Below are 13,702 nucleotides of genomic sequence, written 5' to 3' on the forward strand. Positions count from 1 at the left end.
CTAGCGTGTGAGATGAGTGCAATTGTGAAGTGAGCATTCTTTGGCATTGTCTTTCTTTGGAATGAAAACTGACCTTTCCAGTCAGTTATTGAGTGCAGCACTTTCACAGCATCATCTTTCAGGATTTGAAATAGCTCAACTGGAATTCCATCACCTCCACTAGCTTTGTTCATAGTGATGCTTCCTAAGGTCCACTTGACTTCACGTTCCAGGATGTCTGGCTCTAGGTGAGTGATCACACCATCATGGTTATCTGGATCGTGAAGATCTTTTGTGTATAGTTCTTCAGTGTATTCTTGCCACCTCTTCTTAATATCTTCTGCTTCTGTTCAGTCCATACTGTTTCTGCCCTTTATTGTGCCCATCTTTGCATGAAATGTTCCCTTGGTATCTCTAATTTTCTTGAAGAGATCTCTAGACTTTCCCATTTTATTGTCTTCCTCTTTTTTTTTTTTTTTGGCTTGGTCACTGAGGAAGGCTTGCTTATCTCTCCTTGCTGTTCTTTGGAACTCTGCTTTCAGATGGTTATACCTTTCCTTTTCTCTTTTTCCTTTAGCTTCTCTTCTTTTCTCAGGTATTTGTGAGGGCTCCTCAGACAACCATTTTGCCTTTTTGCATTTCTTTTTCTTGGGGATGGTCTTAGTCTGCCTCCTGTATGATGTCATGAACCTCCGTCCATAGTTCTTCAGGCACTCTGTCTATCAGATCTAATCCCTTGAATCTACTTGTCACTTCCATTCTATAGTCGTAAGGGATTAGATTTAGGTCATACCTGAAAAGTCAGTTGATTTTACCAGTGCAGATCTGACTCTTTCTTCGTTCTTAACTTCCATCCAAGTTAAATATGAGTGAAGACAGACAGAGCAGCATACCCATGGGTCTCATTTTAGATTCATGACCAGTGCCATTAAGGAAGCTCTTGAACCTACCCAGCAATCTTTCCTGGTCCCTAATACATTCCTAACTCCCCATGTGACTTTTTGTTCCTGATTTCTTGTCAAATTTCCTGTGCTGCCTCTCCCTTCCTCAGTTTCAGCTGATGACATAACCCCAATTTCCCTGAATGAATAGAAGCAATCGAAAGAGAGTTTTCACACAGTTCCGTTTAACAACTTACTAGCATCTATGCATTTCCTACTCTTAGTTTCCAGGACACCATTCTTTCTCAGTTCTTTTCCTGCATTCTTCTGACCTGCCACTTTCCCCTTCCCATCATATTCTGTATCTTAGTTGGTGGCAGTTCCTGTCTTCTACTTGCCCAAGCCAAACAGTTCAGGATCATCAACTCTTTTTTTTTTTTTTCACATTCCACATCCAACCTAAGGGCAAATATTGTCTGTTTTCCCTTTAAATATATCTAGAATCTGATAACTTCTGACTGCCTTTTGAACTGTTAAAATCTTGGTTCAAGTTATCACTGTCTCTTGCTTGGATTATTTTTATTGTGTTTATCTGATCTCCTTTCTTCTATTCTTGGTCCTTTTCCATCTGTTCTTTACAGAGGAGAGAGAGAGATCTATTACGGTAGGTCGAAAGCCTTCTCAAAGTAAAGGTCAAGGTCCTTGTGACGGACAGGACCCTGTGAAATCTAGCTGTGTGTTGTCACTGTGACCTGAACTGCTGCCACTTGAGCTCACTTTGCTTCACTGGATGTGGTGTATGTGTGTGTTTTAGTGTATAAATGTTCACTGAGTTCCCAGCATGTTCCAGGCATTTAGGATATAACAAGAACAAAGCAAGTGATCATCTCTGCTCTACTTGGAGCTTACCTCATAGGGAGGAGACAGTTAACAAATAAATACAGAAAATGTCAGGTGCTGATAAAGCAAGATAAACATTTAAATACTTGTTTAATATTGTATATAATGGTATATGAAACTCTTTAATCTGCTTCCTTGTGAGAGTTTGCAGACTAACTGGAGAGCTAGAATACACACAGTGGAGCTTTCATCATGCATTTTCTTATTATTTAAATGAATAAATTAATTTATTTAATTCAAAAGTATTTAATTTTGGCATTCTTTTCCTTTGTTCTAATTTTATTACTGTTAATCAGATCCTGCCATTGATGAATTCTTTATTCCACTTCAATCTGCTTTTGCCCAGGACTTTAGAAATTACCAGTATACATTGCCAGTAGTTCAAGGTTTGGTGGTTGATATGGAAGTTCGGAAAACCAGCATCAAAATTCCCAGCAACAGATACAATGAGGTAAGATTTACTGTGATTTTTTTCATAATTGAACACTACAAATGGAGATGAAAAATACATGATTGCATGTAAAATGTTAATTTATGGACAGTGAAATCAGTTCATAATATTATATGAATTAGATCAGTGATAGAGAATTTCATAACAGAAAGGAAGATGTTAAATTTGTCATACTTAGTTTTTGGTTGCGTCATTTGTTGTTTTTTGACCTTTTAGTGCTGACGATCAGTAGCAGGTTTGCATTTTGATGGAGGTATAAAATTAACTTTATAATATTAGTGGTGGAATCTTTTGATTTTTCCCTCTTTTGGTAAGTATATATTATTAACTACCCTTAATGTTTAAGCATAGCTCACCTGTGTAAGTCCCAAAATGATTTTTAAGTAAAATTTTGAAAGCAAATGATTGCATCTTGAATTAAGCTGTATTTTGTGACTAAAATGAAATTGTGCATACTACACATATATTAACAGAATTATGTAAGCACTGTTCTTGCCTATTTGCCAAGTGAAGTACTACTTGAATTTTAAAATTTCTTAAAATCAATTCTGAAGTGTAGAATAGTAACCACTGTGATTTAAAAGAGGAATTTTAAAACTTAGTTTGATATGTTAAAATTTGTTGTTTTATTAGGCAGGGTAGTAACTCCCCAATTACTTCTTGTACTATTTTGGGTATAAAATAATTTCTTCCTTCCTTCTCTTACTTTCCCTTCTTCCTTTCTTTTTTCCTTTCCCATTCTGCCATGTATTCACTTAGTTGTTTGTACATTCAGAAAACATTATTTTTGTACTTGATACACACTTAAAATCACAGAGATGTGTTACTGGACTTATAAGCTTAGGGCTCAGTATTATTATGTGGGAAAGACATATTTGAAGAAAACATTTACCCCAGGCTTTCTGTCTAATGGCTTTTTTCAGGACACTAGAAAATAGTAGTGAGAAAGAGTGCTTAATTTTTTCTGAGTACAATTAGCTGTTGGATAGTCCTACCTTGAAACTATACCAAAATATGTAGAGTCAAATTTTTAAAGAGAACTATTTGTATGTAATTTGTACCCTAAATAGTTTTTTAAACTATGCTTTGAAAACTTGCTTTATTTCTCATTAAAGTGTTATTATCTATTTCACAGATATCTATTAAATATATTCTGTGATATGAAGTACAAGCCATGTTGTTGTTTTTTAGCTGCTCAGTGGTGTCCGACTCTTTGCAACGTCATGAACTGTAGCCTGCCAGGCTCCTCTGTCCATGGGATTTCCCAGGCAGGGATACTAAAGTGAGTTGCCATTTCCTTGTCCAGAGGATCTTCCGACCCAGGGATTGAACCTGCATCTCCTGCATTGACAGGAGGATTCTTGACCACTGAGCAAACCAAGAAGCCCGCAAAAGCTATGAGGCCCTCATAATTATTTCAATACTTGACTAAGGACATTCATGACAACTTCCATTCATATTATCTGTCTTTATTTGAATTCCGCCTCCTAACTTTATGGTTGTGAAGTTTCAAAAATTTTTGTTCGAAAGCAGTAACTGTATTTCTTGTAATTTATTGTATTTAATTTTCAGTAAAGTTTACCAATTGTATATCACTTATTTTCCATACTTGATTTAGCAGACTCACTTCTCTTCTAATTCAGTTTTTTTTTTTAACTCAGTGTAATTTTATTTCTTATGATCTTGGACAGCTGTGTCTACTAGTTGGAAAAGTAATTTCATACACAGTATTTCATTGTATGTTGTTGTTGTTTAGCGGTAAGTTGTATCTGACTCTTTTGTGACCCCATGGACTGTGGCCCACCAGGCTCCTATGTTCAGCTTTTTCACTTTCCCCTTTCACCCTCAAGAAGGTTCTTTAGTTCCTTTTCACTTTCTGCCATTAAAGTAGTATCATCTGCATATGTAAGGTTGTTGACATTTCTCCCAGCAGTCTTGATTCCAGCTTGTGAGTCATCCATCCTGGCATTTCCCATGGTATACTTTGCATAGAAGTTAAATAAGCAGGGTGGCAATATACAACCTTTCTCAATTTTGAAGCAGTGTGTTGTTCCGTGTCCAGTTCTAACTGTTGCTTCTTGACCTGCATACAGGTTTCTTGGGAGGCAGGTAAAGTAGTCTGGTATTCCCATCTCTTTAAGAATTTTCCACATGTTATTGTGATCCACACAGTCAAAGGCTTTCTTGTAGTTAATGAAGCAGAAGTAGATGTTTTTCTGGAATTCCCTTGCTTTCTCTGTAATATAATGGATGTTGGCAATTTGATTTCTGCTTCCTCTGTTTTTTCTAAATCTAGCTTGTATATCTGAAATTTCTTGGTTCACATACTGCTGACGCCTAGCTTGAAGGATTTTGAGCATTATCTTGCTATCATGTGAAGTGAGTAAAATTGTATGGTAGTTTGAACATCCTTTGTCATTGCCCTTCTTTGGGATTGGAGTGAAAACTGACCTTTTCCAGTCTTGTGGGCACTGGTGAGTTTTCCAGATTTACTGACATACTTTCACAGCATCATCTTTTACGATTTGAAATAGCTCAGGTGAAATTCCATCACCTCCACTAGTTTTGTTTGTAATAATGTTTCCTAAGGCCTACTTGACTTCACACTCCAAGATGTATGGGTCTAGGTGAGTGACCACACCAATATGATTATCTCATCATTAAGACCTTTTTTAAATATAGTTCTTCTGTATATTCTTGCCACCTTTTCTTAATCTCTTCTGCTTCTCTTAGGTCCTTAATGTTTCTGTCCTTTATTGTGCCCATCCTAGCATGAAATGTTCCCATGATATCTCCAGTTTTCTTGGGGAGATCTCTAGACTTTCCCATTCTATTGTTTTCCTCTGTTTTTTTGCATTGTTCACTTAAGAAGCCCCCCCTTTTTTTTAATCCTAACTATTCTCTACACTCTGTATTCAGTTGGATATATCTTTCCTTTTCTACCTTGCCTTTTGCTTCTAATATGATAACTTGTAAAAGAGATTTTATAGGTTTTAAAGCAAAAACATGACTTAACCAAAGTAAAATTTTAGAAAACTGAGTTTTGGCAGGTTATGTGTAAATTATAGAGAGAGGGGAACTTCTAAGTGTCAACTGAAAAAAACAAACACAACATAAAAGATGATAATTATGTTTTGTTAAGTGGCCTTATTGAGAATACAGCCCAGGAGACAGCCTCTCAGATACCTCTGAGGGACTGTTCCAAAGAGGTAAGGGAGGAGGTGCCAGGACATGTAGGAATTTTTGCTGGAAAAAAACATGTAGTTGAACATCAAAAGATTACTGTAAAGTGTAAACAAGTGTAAAAAATCCAGATATCTCAGGTTGATGATTTTGGTTCTTTCTAAGTATGGAAAGATGCAAGAGTCAGAGTTCACTAAAATTATTCCTTAGATATGCATGTGAGCCATCTAGGGCCAGTATCCTGTCTTTCTCCATCCTGATACCCTCTTATCATGGACTGTTGATGGTGGCTATAGTGGTGATGAATTGATGGCAGGCAACATTCATTGTTTACCAGAATGACAGGCAGCATGCTTTGTTTACTGAAATGTCAGACAACATTTTTTTCCATATAATGAAAGACTTTAAGCTTAGAAAGCTAGAAGGTAGTATTTCTGAAGTAGTAATTTTAATAAATGAAGTAGTCACTGTATATAAATTTTCTAATCTCCTTCATCAAGGCTATTCAAGAACTCTGTTGGTCTAGGTAAAGTTCTTATGAGATATTACTTTGATCATTGTGTTAAGTAATATCTATTGAGGATATATTATGTATCAGGTACTATTCTAAACATATATATATCTTCATGCTATCTCTATGAAATGAGTAGGGTAAGTCCCTTGTTAGGTAAGGGAATTAGGGCACAGAGCTAGCAAGTGTTGGAAAGTGAAAGTGAAGTCGCTCAGTCGTGTCCGACTCTTTGCGACCCCATGGACTGTAGCCTACCAGGCTCCTCTGTCCATGGGATTTCCAGGCAAGAGTACTGAAGTGGGTTGCCATTTCCTTCTCCAGAGATCTTCCCAACCCAGGGATTGAACTCAGGTCTCCCACATTGTAGGCAGACACTTTACCCTCTGAGCCACCAGGGAAGCAGCAAGTGTTGGAGCTAGAAACAAACCCATGCACTAATTTCAGTGTCCCTGTTCTTAAACACTATCCTAAACTGATTTTCATAAACATCAGTTTAATTATTATGCCTGATTGTAGGGCTGGTTTTAGGGTCTTTACAGAGCTAAAGCCCTAATCCAGTATGACCTGTGTGTTTAGTCACTCAGTCATGTCTGACTCTTTGCGACCCCATGAACTGTAGCCTGCTAGGCTCCTCTGTCCATGGGGATTCTCCAGGCAAGAATACTGGAGTGGGTTGCCATGTCCTCCTCTAGGGGATCTTCCCAACCCAGGGATCAAACCCAGGTCTCCCATACTGCAGGTGGATTCTTTACCATCTAAGAAGGGGAAATTTGGACCTAGACATGTATAAAGAGAAGATGACAGGAAGAGGCATAAGGAGAAGATGACTGTCTACAAGTCAGGAGAGAGTTCTGAAACAAATCTTTCCTTTTGCAATCCTCAAATGGAACCAATGCCATTGACGTCTTGATTTGGGATTTCTAGCCTCCAGCACTGTGAGACAATAAATTTCTATTGTTTAAGCCACCACTTAAAGCCATCACCACTTGTTTAAGCTGCTATTTTTTTATAGCAGCACTTGCACACACTAACATAACAGTCTACCTTAAATAGCTAAACTTCATGACAAAATATGTGAGGGGAAAAAGCAAAAACCTAAGAACAATGGGATAGAGAAGGTGAGCCCTGTGATTAACCTACCTTACTGTCTGGAGTTAGTTTCCAGGCCATAGTGCAGTTAGAGGGAACTTAACCCTATCCTAGAGGTCTAGAGGCTCCCTGAGTTGAAGAGAATGTAGGGAGGCCATGATGGCTAGAATTTACAAGACAGATTATGGAAATAAAAGAACTCTGGATATCTGTAAGAGGTTCGTATTGGGTCTTCAGCTGACTACTAATCAATGCATGTATATGAGAAAAACACTGGAGAAGAGCAGCTAGAACACTTCTCAAAGGTCCAGGAATAATTTATATTCTTACCATCTAGAGTAAGAAAGGGACAAATAATTTCTAGTGATCAAAGTTGTCCATAAATTTAGTCTGCTCTGATCCTACCTAACAAGCTTAAAATAAAACTTCAACAAGATAAGGGCCTGTACATTTTAAGGTGAAACATGGAAAATATAAAAACCCAAATCAAACTTTAAGAAACAAAAATGACAATGAGATGAAAAATACACTGGATGAGATTAATGGCAGATCAGACACTGCTGGAAAAAATTAATAAACTTAAAAACAGAACCATCCAAGATGAAACACAAAGATAAAAGCCTGGAAAATGAAATGAATGGAATATCATTGAGATGTGAGAAATGGATGGCTTAACTCTGTAATTGAAGTCCCCAAAAGAGTGGAAAAGTGGGTTGACAGAAAAGATATTTGAAGAATCAGTGATGAAAAATTTTGTAAATCACCAACTCAATGGACATGGGTTTGGGTAGACTCTGGGAATTGGTGATGAACAGGGAGGACTGGCATGCTGCGATTCATGGGGTCACAAAGAGTCGGACACGACTGAGCGACTGAACTGAACTGATAATCATATAAATTCAAGAAGTTCAGTGAGGGGAGGGAGGTGGGAGAGGGGTTCAGGATTGGGAACACGTGTATACCCATGGTGGATTCATGTTGATGTATGGTAAAACCAATACAATATTGTAAAGTAATTAGCCTCCAGTTAAAATAAATAAATTTAAATTTTAAAAAAAGTTCAATGAACTCCAGCTGCAGGATGAAAAGTATTACATTAAGAAACATTATAATCATCATCATCAAATTGCTTAACACCAGAGGTAAAGAGAAGAATCTTAAAGGCAACTAGAGAAAAAAAAATCCTCTTTATATACTGAGCAATGGGTATAAGAATGACTGTAGACTTCTCATTCAAACAGTTCAGTTCCCAAGACAGTGCACAAAATCCTTAAGGTATTAAAAAAAAGATAACCTATCAACGTATAGATTAAAACACCTAAAATAAAATGCCCAGGAATAAATTTAACCAAGGATATAAAGATCAGTACTCTTAAAACCATAAAACATTGATGATGAAAATTGAAGATGATACCAAGGAATAGAAAGATATTCCAGATTTATGGATTAGCAGAATTAATACTGCTAAAAGCCATACTACCAAAAGCAATCTATAGATCTAATGCAATTCTTATCAAAATACCCATGACATTTTTCACAGAACTAGAAAAAATAATCCTAAATCTTATATGGAATCACAAAAGACCTTGAGATGTCATCCAATCTTGAGGAAAAAAAAAAAAAGGACAAAGCTAGAGGCATAATACTTTTTGACTTTAGTACAAAGCTGCAGTCATCAAAATAGAATGGTACTGGCACAGAAAGAGATAAAGATCAGTGGAATCAAATAGAGAGCTCAGAAATAAACCCACATACTTATGTTCAACAATGAAGTAGGCATGATATTCACCGGAGGAAAGAGTTTCTTCAATAAATAGTGCTCGGAAGATTGGACAGCTACTCATAAAAGAATGAAATTAGACATTGTCTCACACCATATATAAAAATAAACTCAAAATGGATTAAAGACCTAAATGTAAGACCTGAGACCATAAAACTCCTGGACGAAAACATAGGCTGAACACTAATTTACAGAAAGTGTAGCAATATTTTCTTAGATCTATCTCCTAAGGCAAAAGAAGTAACACCAAAAATAAATAAATGGGACCTAGTTAAATGTAAGAGGTTTTTTAATAGCAGAGAAAACTATCACCAAAATGAAAAAACAACCCCCTGAATAGGAAAAAATATTTGCTAATGATATGACTGATAAGGGGTTAGTATCTAAAATAGATACATGGCTCGCACAACTCAATATTAGAAAAACGACTTAGGGGACTTCCCTGGTGGTCCAGTGGCTAAGACTCCATGCTCCCAATGCGGGGGATCTGGGTTCAATCCCTGGTCAGAGAATTAGGTCCCACATGCCACAACTGAAAGATCCCACATGCTACAACTAAGACCTGGTACAACCAAATGAATAAAGTAATTAAAGAATAATAACAAACAACTTGATTAAAAAATGGTCAGAAGAGAATGCTCTGGAAGTCCAGTGGTTAGGACTCAGCACTCTCACTGCCTAGGCCTGGGTTTGATCCCTGGCCAGGGAATTCAGATCCTGCAAGCTGCACGATATAGCAAAAAAAAAAAAAGGAAGAAGATATGAATAGATGTTCCAGAGAAAGTATACAAATGGCCAACAGGCACATGAAAAGTTTCTCAACATTTCTAATCATCACAGAAATGCAAATCAAAACCTCAGTGAAGAACCACCTCACACTTGTCAGAATGACTATCATCAAAATGTCTATAAATAACAAGTCTGGCAAAGCTGTGGAGAAAGGAGGATCCTAATACAGAGGGGATTCCTGTTAGGGGTCATTTATATTGGCACAGCTACTATGGAAAATATTATGGAGGTTCCTCAAAAACTAAATATAGAACTATCGTATGATTCAGCAGTTCCACTCTTAGGTATATATTTGAAGAAAAAACAGTAATTTGAAAATGTACATGGACCCAAATGTTGATAGAAGCATAATTTACAATAGCCAAGATATAGAAGCAGCCTAAGTGTCTATCAACAGATGAATGGTATATGTGTATACATGTATACACACACACGCTTGCACGTGCAATGGAGTGTTACTCAACCATAAAGAAGAATGAGATTCTGCCCTTTACAACAAAATGAATGGACCTAGAGGATATGAAGCTTACTGAAATAAGTCAGACAAAGACAGGTACTGTAATGTTAGCACTTACTTGTGGAATCTAAAAGAATAACACAAGTGAACATAACATAATAGACTCACAGATGTAGAAAATAAATTAGTGGTTACCAGTGGGGAGAGGGGAATGAAGAGCAGGAAGATATGCATAGGGGAATAAGGAGGTACAAACTACTGTCTATAAAATAAATAAGCTAGAAGGGTATATTATACAGCCCAGGGAAGTATAGTTGTTATTTTATAAACTTTAAATGCAGTATAATGTATAAAAATATTGAATCAGTGTTGTACACCTGAAATTAGTATTGTAAATCACCCATATTTAACTTAAAAATAGTGAAAACACAAAGTCCCATTATGAGATATGAGAGAAGGGGCTATCATTACAGGCTCTATAAATAGTAAAAACACAATAGAGCATAATATGAATGCATTTATACTAATACATGTCCAGCTTGGACAAAATGGACAAATTCTTTGAATGTTGACTTTCATACCTCTGTCAAGAAAAAATAGGTAACTTGAGTAGCCCTGCATACATTGAAAGAATTGTATTTATTATTATAAACCTTTTCGCAAAGAAAAGCCCCGGTCTAGATATGTTCACTGGTGATTGTTACAAAAAGAAGGACAAAATAACACCAGTTCTATACAAACTCTTAGAAAATAGATGAGGAGGCTTTAATTCCACTAGTATCAAAATCAGAAAAAATTTTTAAGAAATGAAAACCTATATCCCTGATAGCTGGTTGCATAAATACATAACAAGTTTTTAGTATATCTAATTTAATAATACACACAAAAATAAGATACTTCATAACTAAATGGGATTTATTCCAAGAATGCTAAATTGGTTTAACATTAAAAAATCAATCTGTAATTCAGCATATTAATTGGATAGAAAGGAAAAGCATATTAAAAGAAAACAACTATAGAAATCTCATCTCTCTATATATATACATATATATATATCAGCAGTTTAAAATAGAAATTTTACAATCAAATAGAATTTATGAAAGACCTAAAATTAATATATCCAATGGTGACTGATTGATTGGTTCTTTAAAATGAGGAACAAGGAGATGATGTCTATTCTTGTTTTTATTAAACATTTCAGTGGATCTTCTAGCCAGTGTAATAAGGGGGGAAAAAAAACAAAATTAGAGGAATGCAGTTGGAAAAAAAAATGTCTTTATTCATGGATAACATGATTATCTATGTAGGAAATCCTGGAGTAGTGTGTACATGCTCAGTCACGTTCAACTCCTTGCAGACCCATGGACTGTAGCCCACCAGGCTCCTCTGTTCATGGGATTTCCCAGGCAAGGATACCGGAGTGGATTGCCATTTCCTACTTCAAGGGGTCTTCCTGACCAAGGGATCGAACCCCAGTCTCTTGTGTCTTTTGCATTGGCAGGTGGATTCTTTACCACTTCTCCACCTAAGGAGTTTACAAAATAGTACTAGATCTAATCAATCAGTTTATCAGAGTTACAAGATCATTGTGTAAAAATCAATTGTATTTCTGTATACTAACAATCAGAAGTTGGAATTTAAAAACAGTACAATAGCATCATAAATATGACATATTTAGGGGTGAATTTAACAGATTATCAGCAGTCCCTCTATGCTAAAAATTACAGAACATTGTTAAGAGAAACTGAAGACCCAAATAAATACTATGAGGTATACTATGTTTTTTGAATCAGAAGATGCAATATTGTTAAGATGTCATTTGTCCCCAGATTAATTCATAGCTTCAGTACAATCCCAGTCAACATACCAGCAAGCTGTTTTAAAATAGAAATCAAGACACTGATTCTAAAATGTATATGGAGTTTCAAGAGACCCAGAATAGCTGAGACAACTTTGAAAAAGAACGTAATTCAAAGACTTACACTACCTGATGGTTAAGGCTTATTTTAAAGATATGTTAATCAGGATAGTATTTTTTAGTGTAATATGTATGTCTAGATCAGTAGAACAGAGTTGAGTGATTTCAAGTGCTGTTTATAAGGGTATATACACATACCAAAATTTGTCAGATTACATACCTTAACTGTGTACATTTTGTCATTTATTTTAAATACAGCTAAAAAATATCACAAAATCTTTCAGGAAATGTAGTGGACATTCAAACTTTCAACACATCACTGGGGGAATAGAACCAAAGAGGTAGCCTCATGTCAGAGTTTCAAGCAAAAAGGAACAAAATTGTGTTGATTCTTTACTAAAAACCAGAGAGAAATGATATTGGTTGTGATATAATAAAAGAATCTATAAAACTGTATATCTGTGCAATCCCCAACTTGTATAATTTAGGCTGAATGGCCTCTTGAGATTCTTTTTCCCTGAACAGTTCTAAAATTGGAATTTCCGTTTATTTTAGTTCAAAGCTACATGTATGCTTCAGAGAACTGTGAAGTTACAAAAGCATAATTTTAAAGGTTCATTGTAGCACAAGCACGAACAGATGGTCCTAAAATCTGCTGGAGGAATGTTTTATTTTTTGGCCTTCAAGGAATACATTTCTTTTCTCTTAGGGAGGAGGAATTGATAGTCTTCTTCTCAAAAGAATGAAGGGAATTGGTGAAAGGTGCTCTGGAAAATGGGGCAGAGGAAAGAGGTGCTGTTCCATTGACTGTTAGCATAGCTGTTCCTCGTGTTATACATGGAAGACAGTGTTAAACCACAGGTTGAATGAAAATATCAGGATCCCCCAGGAGCCCTAGCTGTTACCTCTCCAGTGATTGCAGGAGCTGAACACTGCATGTTCACAGTAAGATTGTCTTTACCCCTCCTCTCTCATGTCCCTGCATGTCCATTGATAGGGGTGAGTAGTGGCTTCAGAACGCTATTTCTAGCTAAACCCCTGGCTTTCCCTATCTCCTAGCTCTCACAAGCTTGCTGCTACTTTTAGCATTGAGGCCACCAGCTCTAATCTCATTGTGTTCAAGTACTGTAAGAAACCCTGGTCTCCCTCCTTATCCTTCGTCTCCCCAAATTTAATTTCTATCTCTGTACTTCCACCTTTCTGACCCCATTTTTCACTCATCTTGAAAAACTCAAAGGCTCAGTCCCTGTAAGTTTTGTCTCTGTCCACTTCCTTGTTGATGTAGTCAGTCCCTTAAATACAGTCTCCTGATGTCATCCAGATATCTTCCTTCAACCTGACTCTTCCTTGTTTTATAAACTTGAATTTATTTTGTTTGCCCTGCCATATGGCTTGTAGGAGGATTTCAGTTCCCTGACCAGGGACTGAACCCGTGCCATGGCAGTGAGAGCCTGGAATCCTAACTACCAGCCCACCAGAGAAGCCCTCTACTTGAGTTTCGTATTCCTTGTTTTTTTAGGCATCTTAAGCTTACTTAGCATGTTCAGATTTGAACTCCTGATCTTCCCTCGGAATTTCCTCTCGCAGTCGTCCCTAAATTAACGGCAGTGCCCTCCTTCCATTTACCAGGCCCAAAGCTTTGGAGCTGTCTTTAAGTCTTCTCTCACATCCTGAGTCGAGCCTGCTGTTCTGTGTTCTGCTGGCTCTACCTGTCTGGAACCCAGCCACCTCTCAACCCTTGGGCCAGTCTTGGTCTGAGGTAAT

At 36.8% G+C, this 13,702-nt stretch overlaps 1 protein-coding gene across 3 annotated transcripts in view; it reads left to right on the forward strand.

Annotated features, from left to right (window-relative positions):
* Window positions 1-13,702, forward strand: part of ZFYVE9 (zinc finger FYVE-type containing 9) — a 186,261-nt gene that overhangs the window by 147,907 nt on the left and 24,652 nt on the right. For all 3 annotated transcript variants that reach the window (XM_018044123.1, XM_018044125.1, XM_018044130.1), the window contains one exon: window positions 2,107-2,211. In XM_018044123.1, coding sequence (XP_017899612.1) covers window positions 2,107-2,211 — 105 coding nt within the window. The remainder of the gene's footprint in view (window positions 1-2,106; window positions 2,212-13,702) is intronic.

Source organism: Capra hircus, chromosome 3 (genome assembly GCF_001704415.2).
Source record: "Capra hircus breed San Clemente chromosome 3, ASM170441v1, whole genome shotgun sequence".
In the NCBI taxonomy this organism is placed as follows: Eukaryota; Metazoa; Chordata; class Mammalia; order Artiodactyla; family Bovidae; genus Capra; species Capra hircus.